The sequence below is a fragment of the Felis catus genome, chromosome B3 (genome assembly GCF_018350175.1).
Source record: "Felis catus isolate Fca126 chromosome B3, F.catus_Fca126_mat1.0, whole genome shotgun sequence".
NCBI lineage: Eukaryota > Metazoa > Chordata > Mammalia > Carnivora > Felidae > Felis > Felis catus.
In genome coordinates, this window is record NC_058373.1 from 213,402 (window position 1) to 225,686 (window position 12,285).

At 43.2% G+C, this 12,285-nt stretch overlaps 1 protein-coding gene across 1 annotated transcript in view; it reads right to left on the bottom strand.

Annotated features, from left to right (window-relative positions):
• Window positions 1-10,521, bottom strand: part of CHRNA5 (cholinergic receptor nicotinic alpha 5 subunit) — a 49,526-nt gene extending 39,005 nt beyond the window's left edge. Inside the window, exon 1 of the mRNA XM_023254772.2 lies at window positions 10,234-10,521. Within this exon, the coding sequence (XP_023110540.2) occupies window positions 10,234-10,360 (127 nt within the window). The 5' untranslated portion in view covers window positions 10,361-10,521. The remainder of the gene's footprint in view (window positions 1-10,233) is intronic.
• Window positions 10,522-12,285: the final 1,764 nt, after the last annotated feature.

Sequence of the window (12,285 nt, forward strand, 5' to 3'; positions counted from 1 at the left end):
TAACAGATCTAAAGGGAGAAATAGATAGCAACACAATAATAGTAAGAGATTTTAATATCCCACTTACATAAATGGATACATCATCTAGACATAAACCAAGAAAATACCAGCATTAAAGGATTCATTAGATCAGATTGACTTAGATATGTACAGAACATTCCATCCAGAGCAACAGAATACATATTCTTCTCAAATGCACATGGAACATTTTCCAGGATAGATCATATGGTAGACCACAAATCAAGTCTTAATAAATTTAAGAGGATTAAAATCACCTCAAGCATCTTTACCAATACAACAGCATGAAACTGGAAATTAATTACATGAGTAAAACTGGAAAATTCAGATATGCAGATATTAAACAGCATGCTACCAAAAAGCCAACGAGTCAAAGAAGCAATCAAAAGAGAAATCAAAAAATATCCTGAGACAAATGAAAATGGAAATATAAATATCAAAATTTATGGGATGCAGCAAAAACAGTTTTAAAAGGGAAGTTCATAGCTATAAACGTCTACCTCAAGAAACAAGAAAAGTCTAAAAAAAACAACTTAACTTTACACTTCAAGGAGCTAGACAGGGTGCCGAGTTGGCTCAGGCAGTTGAACATCAATCAGACTCTTGACTTCCTCTCAGGTCATGAAATCAGGGTTGTGGTATCAAGCCCTGCATTGGGCTCCATGCTGAGCATGGAACCTGTTTAAGATTCTCCCTCTCTCTTTCTCTCTTTCTCTCTCTCTCTCTCTCTCTCCCTCCCTCCCTCCCTCCCTCCCTCTGCCCCTCTCCCCTGTTTGTGCTCTCTCTCTCTAAAATAAAAAATAAAAATAATTTAAAATTTAAAAAAATGAGCTAGAAAAATATGAACAAAGCCCAATAATGAAGCTTAGAGAAGAAATAAATGAAATAATAAAACTAAAAAATAAAACAAAGACCAATGAAACTAAGAGCTGATTCTCTGTAAGATAAAACTGACAAACTCTTAGCTAGACTCACCAAGAAAAAAAAGGGAACCCAAATAAATAAAATCAGAATTAAACAAGAGATGTTACAAATGATACCACAGAAATACAAAGGATCACAAAAGACTGTTTTGAACAGTTATATGCCAACAAATTGGACAACCTAGAATAGATAAATTCCTACCAACATACAATTTACCAAGACTGAATCATGATGAAATAGAAAATCTGAGTTGACTGATAACTAGTAAGGAGATTGAATCAGTAATTAAAAGCTTCCCAAAGAAGAAAAACCCAGAACCAGATGGCTTCACTGGTGAATTCTACCAAATATTCAAAGAAGAATTAATACCAATTGTTCTCAAACTCTTCAAAAAAAAAAAAAAATAGGAGAAGGAACACTTTCAAATTCATCCTATGAGGCCAGTATTACCCCAATACCAAAACCATACAAGGATGCCATAGAAAGGAAAATTACAGGCCAATATTCCTAATAAACATAGATGCAATAACCCTCAACAAAATATGTGAGCAAACTGAATCACTAACACCTTAAAAGGATCACTCAACATGATCAAGTGGGATTTATTCCATGGGTGCAAGGATAGTTTAAAATCCACAAACCAGAGGTGCCTGGGTGGCTCAGTCAGTTAAGCACCCAGCTCTTGATTTCAGTTCAGGTCATGATCTAGTGGTTTTCAAGATTGACCCCCATCAGGCTCTGCTGATGGCGTGGAGCCTGCTTGGGATATTCTCTCTCTCTCTCTCTCTCTCTCTCTCTCTCTCTCTCTCTGCCTCTCCCCTGCTCATGCTCTCTCACTCAAAATAAATAAATAAACTGTGTTTAAAAACCCACAATCCAGTAAGGGTGCCTGGGTGGCTCAGTTGGTTGAGCATCCGACTTCAGCATAGGTCATGATATCGTTGTTCATGGGTTCAAGCCCCACATCGGGTTCTGCACTGTTGGTGCAGAGCCTGCTTGGGATTCTCGCTCTCTTCTCTCTCTGACCCTCCCCCACTAGTGCTTTCTCTCTTTCAAAATAAATTTTAAAAAAAATCCACAATCTAGTCAACATGATATACCACATTAACAAATTAAAGGATAAAAATCACATGATCATCTGAATACAGAAAAGCACTTGACAAAATTCAATGTTCATTCATGATAAAAACTAGTACAAAGTGGACACTGAGAAAATCTACCTCAACATCATAAAGGCCATATATGACAAGCCCACAGCTAACACAAAACTCAATAATGAAAAGCTGAAAGCTTTTCCTAAGATCAAGAACAAGACAAGGATGCCCACTCTCACCACTTTATTCAACATAGTATTGAAAGTCCTAGCCAGAGCAATAAAGCAAGAATAAGAAATAATGGGCGCCTAGGTGGCTCAGTCAGTTAAGCACTGAACTTCGGCTCAGGACATGATCTCACAGTTTATGAGTTCAAGCCCCACATCAGATGAGTTTGAGCCCTGCATTGGGTGAGCTTAAGCCCCACACTGGGTGAGCATAAGCCCTGATGCGGGTGAGCCCCACTTCTCCCTCTCTCTCTACCCCTCACTCATTTGTTCGTTCTCTCTCTCTCTCTCTCTCTCTCTCTCTCTCTCAAAAAAAAAAAAAAAAAGAATAAGAAATAAAAGGTATCCACATTGGTAAGGAAGAAGTAAAACTGTCACTATTTGCAGATGACATGTTATATATAAAGACTCCACCAAAAAAACTGTTAAAGTTAAGATTTAAAATCAGTTAGATTTAGTTAAGCTGCAGGATACAAAATCAACACACACAAAAACATGTGCTGCATTTCTACATACTAACAGCAAACTATCAGAAAGAGAATTTTTTTAAAAAGTCTCATTTACAACTGCATCAAAAAGAATAAAATACCCAGGAATAGATTTAACCAAGGAGATGAAACACCCGTATTGAAAACTACATGACATTAAAGAAATTGAAGACAATAGAAATAAATGGAAAGATATTCCATGCTCATGGATTGAACACATTGTCAAAATGTCTATACTACCCAAAACAATCTGCAGATTCAACACAATCCCTATCAAAATTCTAATAGCATTTTTCAAAGAAATAGAACAAATAATACTAAAAAAAAAATTTTTAAAAAAAAAAACGAATAGCCAACGCAACCTTGAGAAAGAAGAACAAAGCTGGAGTCATCATGTTTCCTGGATTCAAACTATATTACAAATCTATAGTAATTAAAACAGTATGGAATTGCCATAAAAACAGACACACAGATCAATGGAACAGAAGAAAGAGCTCAAAAATAAACTCATGCTTACATGGTCAATTAATTTATGACAAAAAAGCCAAGAATATACAAGGAGGAAAGGACAGTCTAATAAATGATGTTGGTAACGGGCACCTGGGTGTCTCAGTCTGTTGAGTGTCTGACTCTTGATTTCCACTCAGGTCATGCTCCCAGGTTCTTGCGATCCAGCCCCATGTCAGGCTCTACACAGAGAGCGTAGAGCCTGCTTAAGATTCTCTTTCTCCCTCTGTCTCTGCCCTTCTCCCATGCCTATGTTCATGCATGTGCTTGCTCGCTCTCTCTCTCTCTCTCAAAATACATAAACATCTGGGGGGTGGGAGGGGGTGTGGGTGATGGGTACTGAGGAGGGCACCTGTTGGGATAAGCACTGTGTGTTGTATAGAAACCAATTTGACAATAAATTTCATTTAAAAAAAATAAACATCTAAAAATAAATAAATAAATGGTGTTGGGAAAACTAGACAGCTAGATGCAAAGGAATGAAACTGGACCACTTCCTTATACCATGCACAAAAACTACCTCAAAATGGTTTAAAGACTTGAACGTAAAAGCTGAAAACCATGGGGCGCCTGGGTGGCTCGGTCGGTTAAGCGTTCGACTTTGGCTCAGGTCATGATCTCACAGCTCGTGGGTTTCAGCCCCACATCACGCTCTGTGCTCACAGCTCAGAGCCTGGAGCCTGCTTTGGATTCTGTGTCTCCCTCTCTCTCTGCCCCTCCCCTGCTCACGTTCTGTCTCTCTCTCTCAAAAATAAATAAATGTTAAAAAAAATTTTTTTTAAATAAATGTTAAGAAAAAAAATTGCGGGGCATCCAGGTGGTTCAGTTGATTAAGCCTCCAACTTCAGCTCAGGTTATGATCTCACAGCTCGTGGGTTCGAGCCCCACGTCGGGCTCTGTGTTGACAGCTCAGAGTCTGGAGCCTGCTTCGGATTCTGTGTCTCCCTCCCTCTCTGCCCCTCTCCCATTCGTGCTCTGTCTCTCTCTCTCAAAAATAAATAAACATTAAAAATAATTTTTTTTAATCTGAAACCACATAACTCCTAGAAGAAAATGTTGGTGGTAAGCTCCCTGACACAGGTCTTGGTGATAATTTTCTGAATCTGACACCAAAAGCAAAATTAACATAAGCAAAAATACGTAGAGCTACACAATACTTGAAAGCTTGTGCACAGCAAAGGGAACCACACATGCATAGAGAAAAATATGAATGGACTAACACCAAATTGTTAGCAGTTACTAGCTGGCACTTGCAGGTGTTGGTGTACGAGGGCAAACTTTCCAATTTCTTTTCTTTTCTTTTTTTTTTTTTTTTTTTTTTTTTTTTTTGCATTAAACATGTTAAACTCCTTGGGAACGCAAGCTGGTGCAGCCATTCTGGAAAACAGTATGGAGGTTCTTCAAAAAACTAAAAATAGAACTACCCTACGACCCAGCAACTGCAAGACTAGGTATTTATCCAAGGGATACAGGTGCGCTGTTTCAAAGGGACACATGCCCCCCAATGTTTACAGCAGCACTATCAACAATAGCCAAAGTATGGAAAGAGCCCAATGTCCATCGATGGATGAATGGATAAAGATGTGGTGTGTGTATACACACACACACACACACACACACACACACACACACACACAATGGAATATTACTCGGCGATCAAAAAGAATGAAATCTTGCCATCTGCAACTACGTGGATGGAACTAGAGGGCATTATGCTAAGTGAAATTAGAGAAAAACAAATATCATATGACTTCACTCACACGAGGACTTTAAGATACAAAAGAGATGAACATAAGGGGAAAATACAATATAAAAACAGGGAAGGGGACAAAACAGAAGAGACTCATAAATATGGAGAACAAACAGAGGGTTACCAGAGGGGGTGTGGGAGGGGGGATGGGCTAAATGGGGAAGGGGCACTAAGGAATCTACTCCTAAAATCATTGTTGCACTATATGCTAACTAATTTGGATGTAAATTTTTAAAAAATAAAATTTAAAAAATAAAATAATATAAAAGGTTGTTTGGAATCAAAATGTAAAATGAACTGTAGCATGCTTTGGATTTATCCTATAGACATGAACTTAAACAAAAAGAAGAAGGGAAAGAAAGGGAAGAAGATGAAGACAAAGAAGAAAAGGAAAAGGAGGAGGAGGGGAGAGGGAGGGGGAGGGGGAGGAGAAAGGGAAGAAGGAGGAGAAAAAGGAGAAGAAACAGAAGAGATAAAAGGAGAAGGGGAGGAGGAGGAAGAGGAGGAGGAGGATGACAGCAAGAAAAACCAGAAGAAGAAGAAGCAGGGAGAAGGAAAGAATACTAAGAGTTCTGCTAATATTGTTAGAACTATTAAGTACTAATTTCAAAGAGGTTTGAAAATTTGCAATTTATCATTTTAATTCTGTTCACTTGAATATTTCATGTGTATTTGAGATTTTATGTTGTATAAATTTGTATTTTCAAATTCAAAAACTTTCACACTTTCTATATGTTCTGGTTCTAAAATAAGTCAATGCTGATTCAAAGAATAAAAAGTCCATACTATGCCTTAGGAAAAAAAAAAAAAAAAAACATGTAAACTCCTACTAGAAAAGAATACTCTTTTCAAAAGTGAGAAAAACAAAAGGTAATGGTGTGGATGTAGCAATAGAGTACTAGCATACCCACATTCCAGGCTCACCATATATAAAAATGGGGCAAAAAGCAGCATTTGAGAGGGTTACAGAGAAATCTGTTTGAGGTGAGCCAGGCTGCTAAGACCTAGAGGTGGAGAGAATGTTTTGTAGAATCCTGACCTCACTTTCCTTTGAGACTGTTATGCTTGGCATGTTTCTACTAAAGCCCCTACCACACTTTGGTGCAAATGTTTGTTTATGTAACTGTCAAAACATATTAGATTCACTCCTCAAAAAAAAAGTACACGCTATGCTTTTTGTCAGAATTCAAATATTCATAGTTAATTCCTATTTTTACTGGTAAAAGGCTTTATTTTATAATTCTACTTAAGAAAAAAAGAGTATACATTTTCTGAATTAAACACAGGAGAGATAAGATCATGCTTCCCTAAAATGGAAACTGACCATTTAAATTAAAATTTTAGTTAAAGACAAAAAAGGATCATTAAAATAACCTCTTCTATCCTACTGTCATTATAAAACTATACCTATCCTATTCTGGGGAGCAAACTTCTAATCAAACAAGTTATAAGCTTTTTTTTCAAAAACTATTCCAATATTTACCAACTCACATTGTCAAGACATGCTTATTTACTATTAAATTTAAAATTACATCTGAAAAAAATTAATTTCAATTCTTAAGGGAGAAGAATAATATTATTAGAAGAAAAATGTTCTGTCCTAAAATTACTATACTAAAAACCCATATCCTAATTATAAAAAATTACCTGCTAGATCTAATTTGTAGATTATAAATGGAAAAAAGCCCATTCTGACAAATGACTGAAAATCTTTCAAAGAAACATTAATAGACTACATTAATAAACTCAGCTACATCAGGAAATGTACAGACAACCCTACCTTCCAGGTGTTCGCACTCTAGCTCATAGAGCATGTTCAGTATTTGCAAGGAAACCAAAATAATTTTTAATTATAAATAGTATGAAAAGTTTGCCTAACGACCTGAGGCACCTAGAGACTCTTTTGGATATAATCACAAAAGTAGAGATGACAGCCACTATGTGTGTTTCTGTTAGCTTCTGAAAATATTAATGAAAATAACTACAGATGAGAAGAAAAAAAATCTTTCATAGCTCTCATTTTCTACTAAATAGTTATTTTAGTTCCCTCTTAATGACAGAACTCAGTTACCATACACACTAAAAATAAAGTTTCAACCATTTAAAATGTCATACAGCTAAGAAATATAACTAATGACTGTTTTCCATAAATCATTGTCCCAACCATGGTCAGGTCAGTTTAAAAGGCTTGTATTACCTTAATGCATAATTATTCTTTTTTTTTTTTTAAGTTTTTTTATTTTTAGTAATCTCTACTCCCAAAATGGGGGGCTCGAACTCATGACCCCAAAAGCAAGAGTTGCATGCTCTTCTGACTGAGCCAGCCAGGCGCCCCACTAATTATTCTTTAATATAGACAAAATTGCCTCTTGAGCCACTTTCAAACTCTGCAATCTTCCATTACCCATGTAAGTATGGCTGCTGGCAGACAAGACATTTTTTTTTCCCCCGAGGACTGGCTCACATAAAACCATAAAAGTGACTACTAAAACTCTAAGATAAATATAAAAACAACAAAATGTAATTATAAAACTAATTATGACTGAAAGGACATAAGCGTCTACTACCACCTTCTCATTTTAAAGAGGGAGAAATAAAAAAATCAGCAAGGTCAAGTTACCTGCCCAAGGAAACAGCAAGCTAGCGGGCAGGTCTCTAGATAGTACTTTCTGCCACCCTACATTCAAAGGCGGTTACACACACATCCTATCAACATTTAGGAGCAAGTGTGCAATTCCATCATCCGCTTAATATCACTGTGTCCACAAATGATCACTGACTAAGAGCACACAGAATCTTGGAATGTTAGAGCTAGTGCTGGGGAGCCATTAATGATCCCTCATCTTACACATGAGTAAACTAATACCCAGAGAGAGATTTTTACTGCTGTGTTTATTCATCCAGAAGCATTTACGGGACTCCTACAACAAGCCAGCTCTTAGAGACACGAAGATAAACAGGGTAAGATCCCAGTTCGCACTCTTAACTATAGAGAACAAACTGATGGTGACCAGAGGGAGGTGGGGGGAACAGGTGAAATAGAGGAAGGGGACTAAGGGCATACTTATGATGAGCACCGACTGATGTACATAATTCTTGAATCACTCTATTGTGCATCTGACGCTGATGTAGTGTGGTACATCAACTATACTGGAATTAAAACTGAAAAAGAAAGGTCCCAGCTCTTAAGGAGCTCGTGTGGCGAAAAGGGAAAAGAGAACATAAAAGTAATACGGCATGAAAGCTACTTTAGAAGAGACATTTGCTAAGTAGAGTGGGGGAAGAAAGGAGGGCTTAATCCGCCCTGATTGTTTGACGATAGCACTGAACACCAGGTAGGAACACATAGCTACTGGCCCTGGCTAATGCTTGGCTGCAATGTTTTATATTAAAACAGGTAACGGGCGCCTGGGCGGCTCAGCCGGTTAAGCGTGGGACTTCGGCTCAGGTCATGATCTCGTGGTTCCTGGGTTCCAGCCCCGCGTCGGGCTCTGTGCTGACAGCTCGGAGTCTGGGGCCTGCTTTGGGTTCTGTGTCTCCCTCTCTCGCTGCCCCTCCCCTGCTCGAGCTCTGTCTCTCAAAAATAAAAATAAATAAACATTATTTAAAAAAAAAAAAAAACTTAAAAAAAAAACATGGGAAAAGTTCCACTTTCACCAAAAGATGCAGGGAAGCACCATTTTCTGGAACTGTCAGGCACAGCACCCGGCATTTCACACATATTACTTAATTCTGAAGATGACTCAGAGGTAAGCGATATTATCCCCATTTTTTGCAAAGGAAGCCAACTGAAACAAACAATACACCGGTCATAATCTGAGCTCAGGTTTGTCTGGCTCCAAAATTTTTGTATTTTTTTTTAATGTTTATTTATTTATTTGGAGGGACAGCCTGGGCAAGCAGGGGAGGGGCAGAGAGAGAGAGAGAGAGGGTGGGGGGAGAGAGAGAATCCCAAGCAGGCTCCGCACTGTCCGCGCAGCACCCAACGCGGCCGAACCTACAAACGGGAGCCGGTGACTGATCTGAAACCAAGAGCCAGACGCTTAACGCCCTGAGCCCCGCAGGCGCCCCAGCCCAGGAGTTTCTCCCAATGTTTCAATCACCTCCACGTTCTCTCTCGTCAGTCTAGGGAGGCAGTACGTCCTGCAACAAATAATGCTCATCTTCCAGATCATTACTTCCTCGAACCAGAAATCAGCTTAAAAAGCTTAAGACAGGGGCGCCTGAGTGGCGCAGTCGGTTGAGCGTCCGACTTCAGCCAGGTCACGATCTCGCGGTCCGGGAGTTCGAGCCCCGCGTCGGGCTCTGTGCTGATGGCTCAGAGCCTGGCGCCTGCTTCCGATTCCGTGTCTCCCTCTCTCTCTGCCCCTCCCCCGTTCATGCTCTGTCTCTCTCTGTCCCAAAAATAAATAAACGGTAAAAAAAAAAAAAAAAAAAAAAAAAAAAAGCTTAAGACAAGAAAAGCCTCTCCATACCCAAATAACGTCTCCTCCAAGAAACTAACGCCTAAAAACGAAACACTGATGTGCACGTCGGCGTTCACCTCCCCCAGGAGATCCTTACCTTTCCTGTGTTTAGACCGCATCACAGGCGCTGCAGCAACGGTCGTATTTTTCTCGAAGACACTGAGAGGACCCTGAAGTGTTCTAAAGCACTTGGAATCTGAACACGTACTAAGTATTTTCTTTTGCCGTTTCTACCGTCCAAAGGGTCTGAACACGCACGACGCTCTGAGGGGCTAACAAGACCTCGGGGTACAGGGGAGTGCGGGCGGCGGGGGCCGGCCGCCCCGCCTTCCACAACTGACGCCTGCCACCCTCGTGGGAGCTGCCGGGGCGAGCGCGGGAGGAGGACGGCGGCGAGGGCAAGAAGACCAAATCTCAACGCCTGGGGCCAACCCGCAGACCTGCCGTGGACAAAGTCACAACGTGGGAAGCCCGGCCGAAAGCCCGAGGGGAACCATGGCATCTGTCCCTGAGAAAGTTGTGCCGAGGTGTACGCTATGCACCCCGCAGTCCGCCGTGATGCGGGTCAGGGAACCAAACCCAAAGTGGCCTTCTCGGCATCTAAGTGGACGCATCTGGCCATTTAAACGGAAACTTCACTCAAGCCCCAGGAGAAAACCGCGCGCTGCGACCACGTCTTTCGGCCCCGAGCCGCCCCGCGACCGCCGGCCGCCCCCGGGACCCTGCTCTGAGGGCCGCCCTCCCGACGCCCAGGCTCACCTCCAGGCGCGCCGCCCCCCGCGCCGGCCGGGCCCCAGCGCCCCGCGACCAGCTGAAACAGGAGGAGGAGGCGGAGCGGGCGGGACGCGAGACCCAGGACCGCGGGCGATGAGCCCCACGCCGACATCGCCGGGACCCACGCGGGAACGCGGGCACACGCCTCACGACGGCCGCGCGGGAAACGAACGCGGGCTCCGGAGGGTCGGAGCCGGGAGGCGGGCGGGAGCCGAGGGAGAGCGGACGCCGCCGAGGAGGGGCCGCTCGGCTCCTCAGACCCCGGCCGGCGAGGCCACCTCAGCCGCGAAGATTCCGGCGGGCTCCGGGCGCGTGAGGAGGCTCGCGCGCCTGGCCCCGCCCCCTGGCCCTGGCCCCGCCCCGTCTGCTCGGAGTCCCGCCTCCCTCCTCCCGGTCCCGCCTTTGGCCTCCCTGAGCTTCGAGCTGGAGCCCCGCCTTTTCCGCCCCTGGCCCCGCCCCTGGCCGGCTCCGCCCCCGGGCCCGAAAGCCCGCTGAGAGTGTCCTGTGTTCAGGCCCAGGAAACAGAAGACGAGAGGACCGTGCAGCTAGCTGGTCGGCCGGCCGGTGAGACGTCTGGCCTCCGGCGACCCGGGCAGGCCCCCGCCTCCCTGTGTTCACCACCATCAACTAACGTCTGCGTTGTGCTCACCACCCGGGGAAAGCAGACGAACAGACTGCGCCCAGCGGACTGGAGGAAGTTTCTGGCCCAGAACAGAGCTCTTTGCCTGAAGCTCGAGGCGGAAGGGGGGGGGGGCGGGGGGGGCTCTCCCCCTGCCCGCTCCCTCGTCTCTGAAGCGAGGCTGGGGATCCAGAGGGCCCAGCCCAGACCCTCCTTCAGACGTCCCAAAAGAAATGCAGCTCCTCAGCACAGACCGTGTGCCCACCACCCCCACCCCCGCGTGGCCAGCAGTGAACGTCTGTAACCAGTGCTCCCCACCCGTGTGGCCAGCAGTGAACATCTGTAACCATTGCCCGCCCCCCAGCCCCCGCAGTGTGGCCAGCAGTGAAGGTCTATAAAGATTGGTGGCTCCATCCACCAAACACGAAGCCACTTGGAAGGTGATTGGGGCTGACGGCTGGAGGACTGTCTCTAATCTCTGCAGACCCAACGTTTCATCCTCTCTGTTGTAATTGATTCGAAAGCTTCATTTGGCTGAAGAGATTCAGGCAAATTAACTTTAAACTTCCGTGGCAGAGCGTTTCACTGATTCTTCACAGAAAGCTTTATGGAGCTGACACCTCTAACACTCCTTGTGAGCAGGAATTTGACACCAAGCTCCAGACTCAGTAAATCTGTTTAAAAACCTGGTTGTAAAGAATACAAATGATAAAATTTAGGTAGGACTTTTTTCCTATGTCTAAGTACAACCAGGAACATGGAAACCATATCCAATGAAGCAACTCTGCCTAAGCCAAAGGGGCCACAGAAAAGGGATCCATAAGATGATAAGCAGGTTAGTCATTAATTACACTCCTGCATAGGAAAGAAGTCATCGTCCCCTCACTGCAACTTTCTCTTTTGCTATGAACAATATATGGGGCATACAGACACTTATGCAATTCATCCTAACAGTGTTTGAGAAAGTCAAGTGTTATTCTACTTTTACAGCTGGGGGACTTGAAACAGAGTGGTTGGATAATTGCTGAAGGTCACAATACCTGTCAGTGGAAAAACCAGAATTAAAAGGTTGTTAGCTCAGCCACAGCAAGCATAATTGCAACTCCTGGACCTCCCTGGGGTATCCTATCAATAACCACAAGAACAATGGTTATTTACATAATCTGTGAAAAGGACTACTACTTGTGAAAGCAAAGTGAGTAATTTGTTGGGCGCTTTAAAATCCAAGCAAATAATTATGGAATATAAAGTATGCTTTTTGGATGGCTTTTTCTAGAAGGATATGCCAATTACCCCCAGTTGCCGGACGCAGTGGCTGCACCTGACTCGGATGAGAGGCATCTTCACACTGCTAGGAGACGTGGCTGACAAAAGGCATTAATACCGCAGCTACTGCAGCCACTAAGTCCCCTGACGTG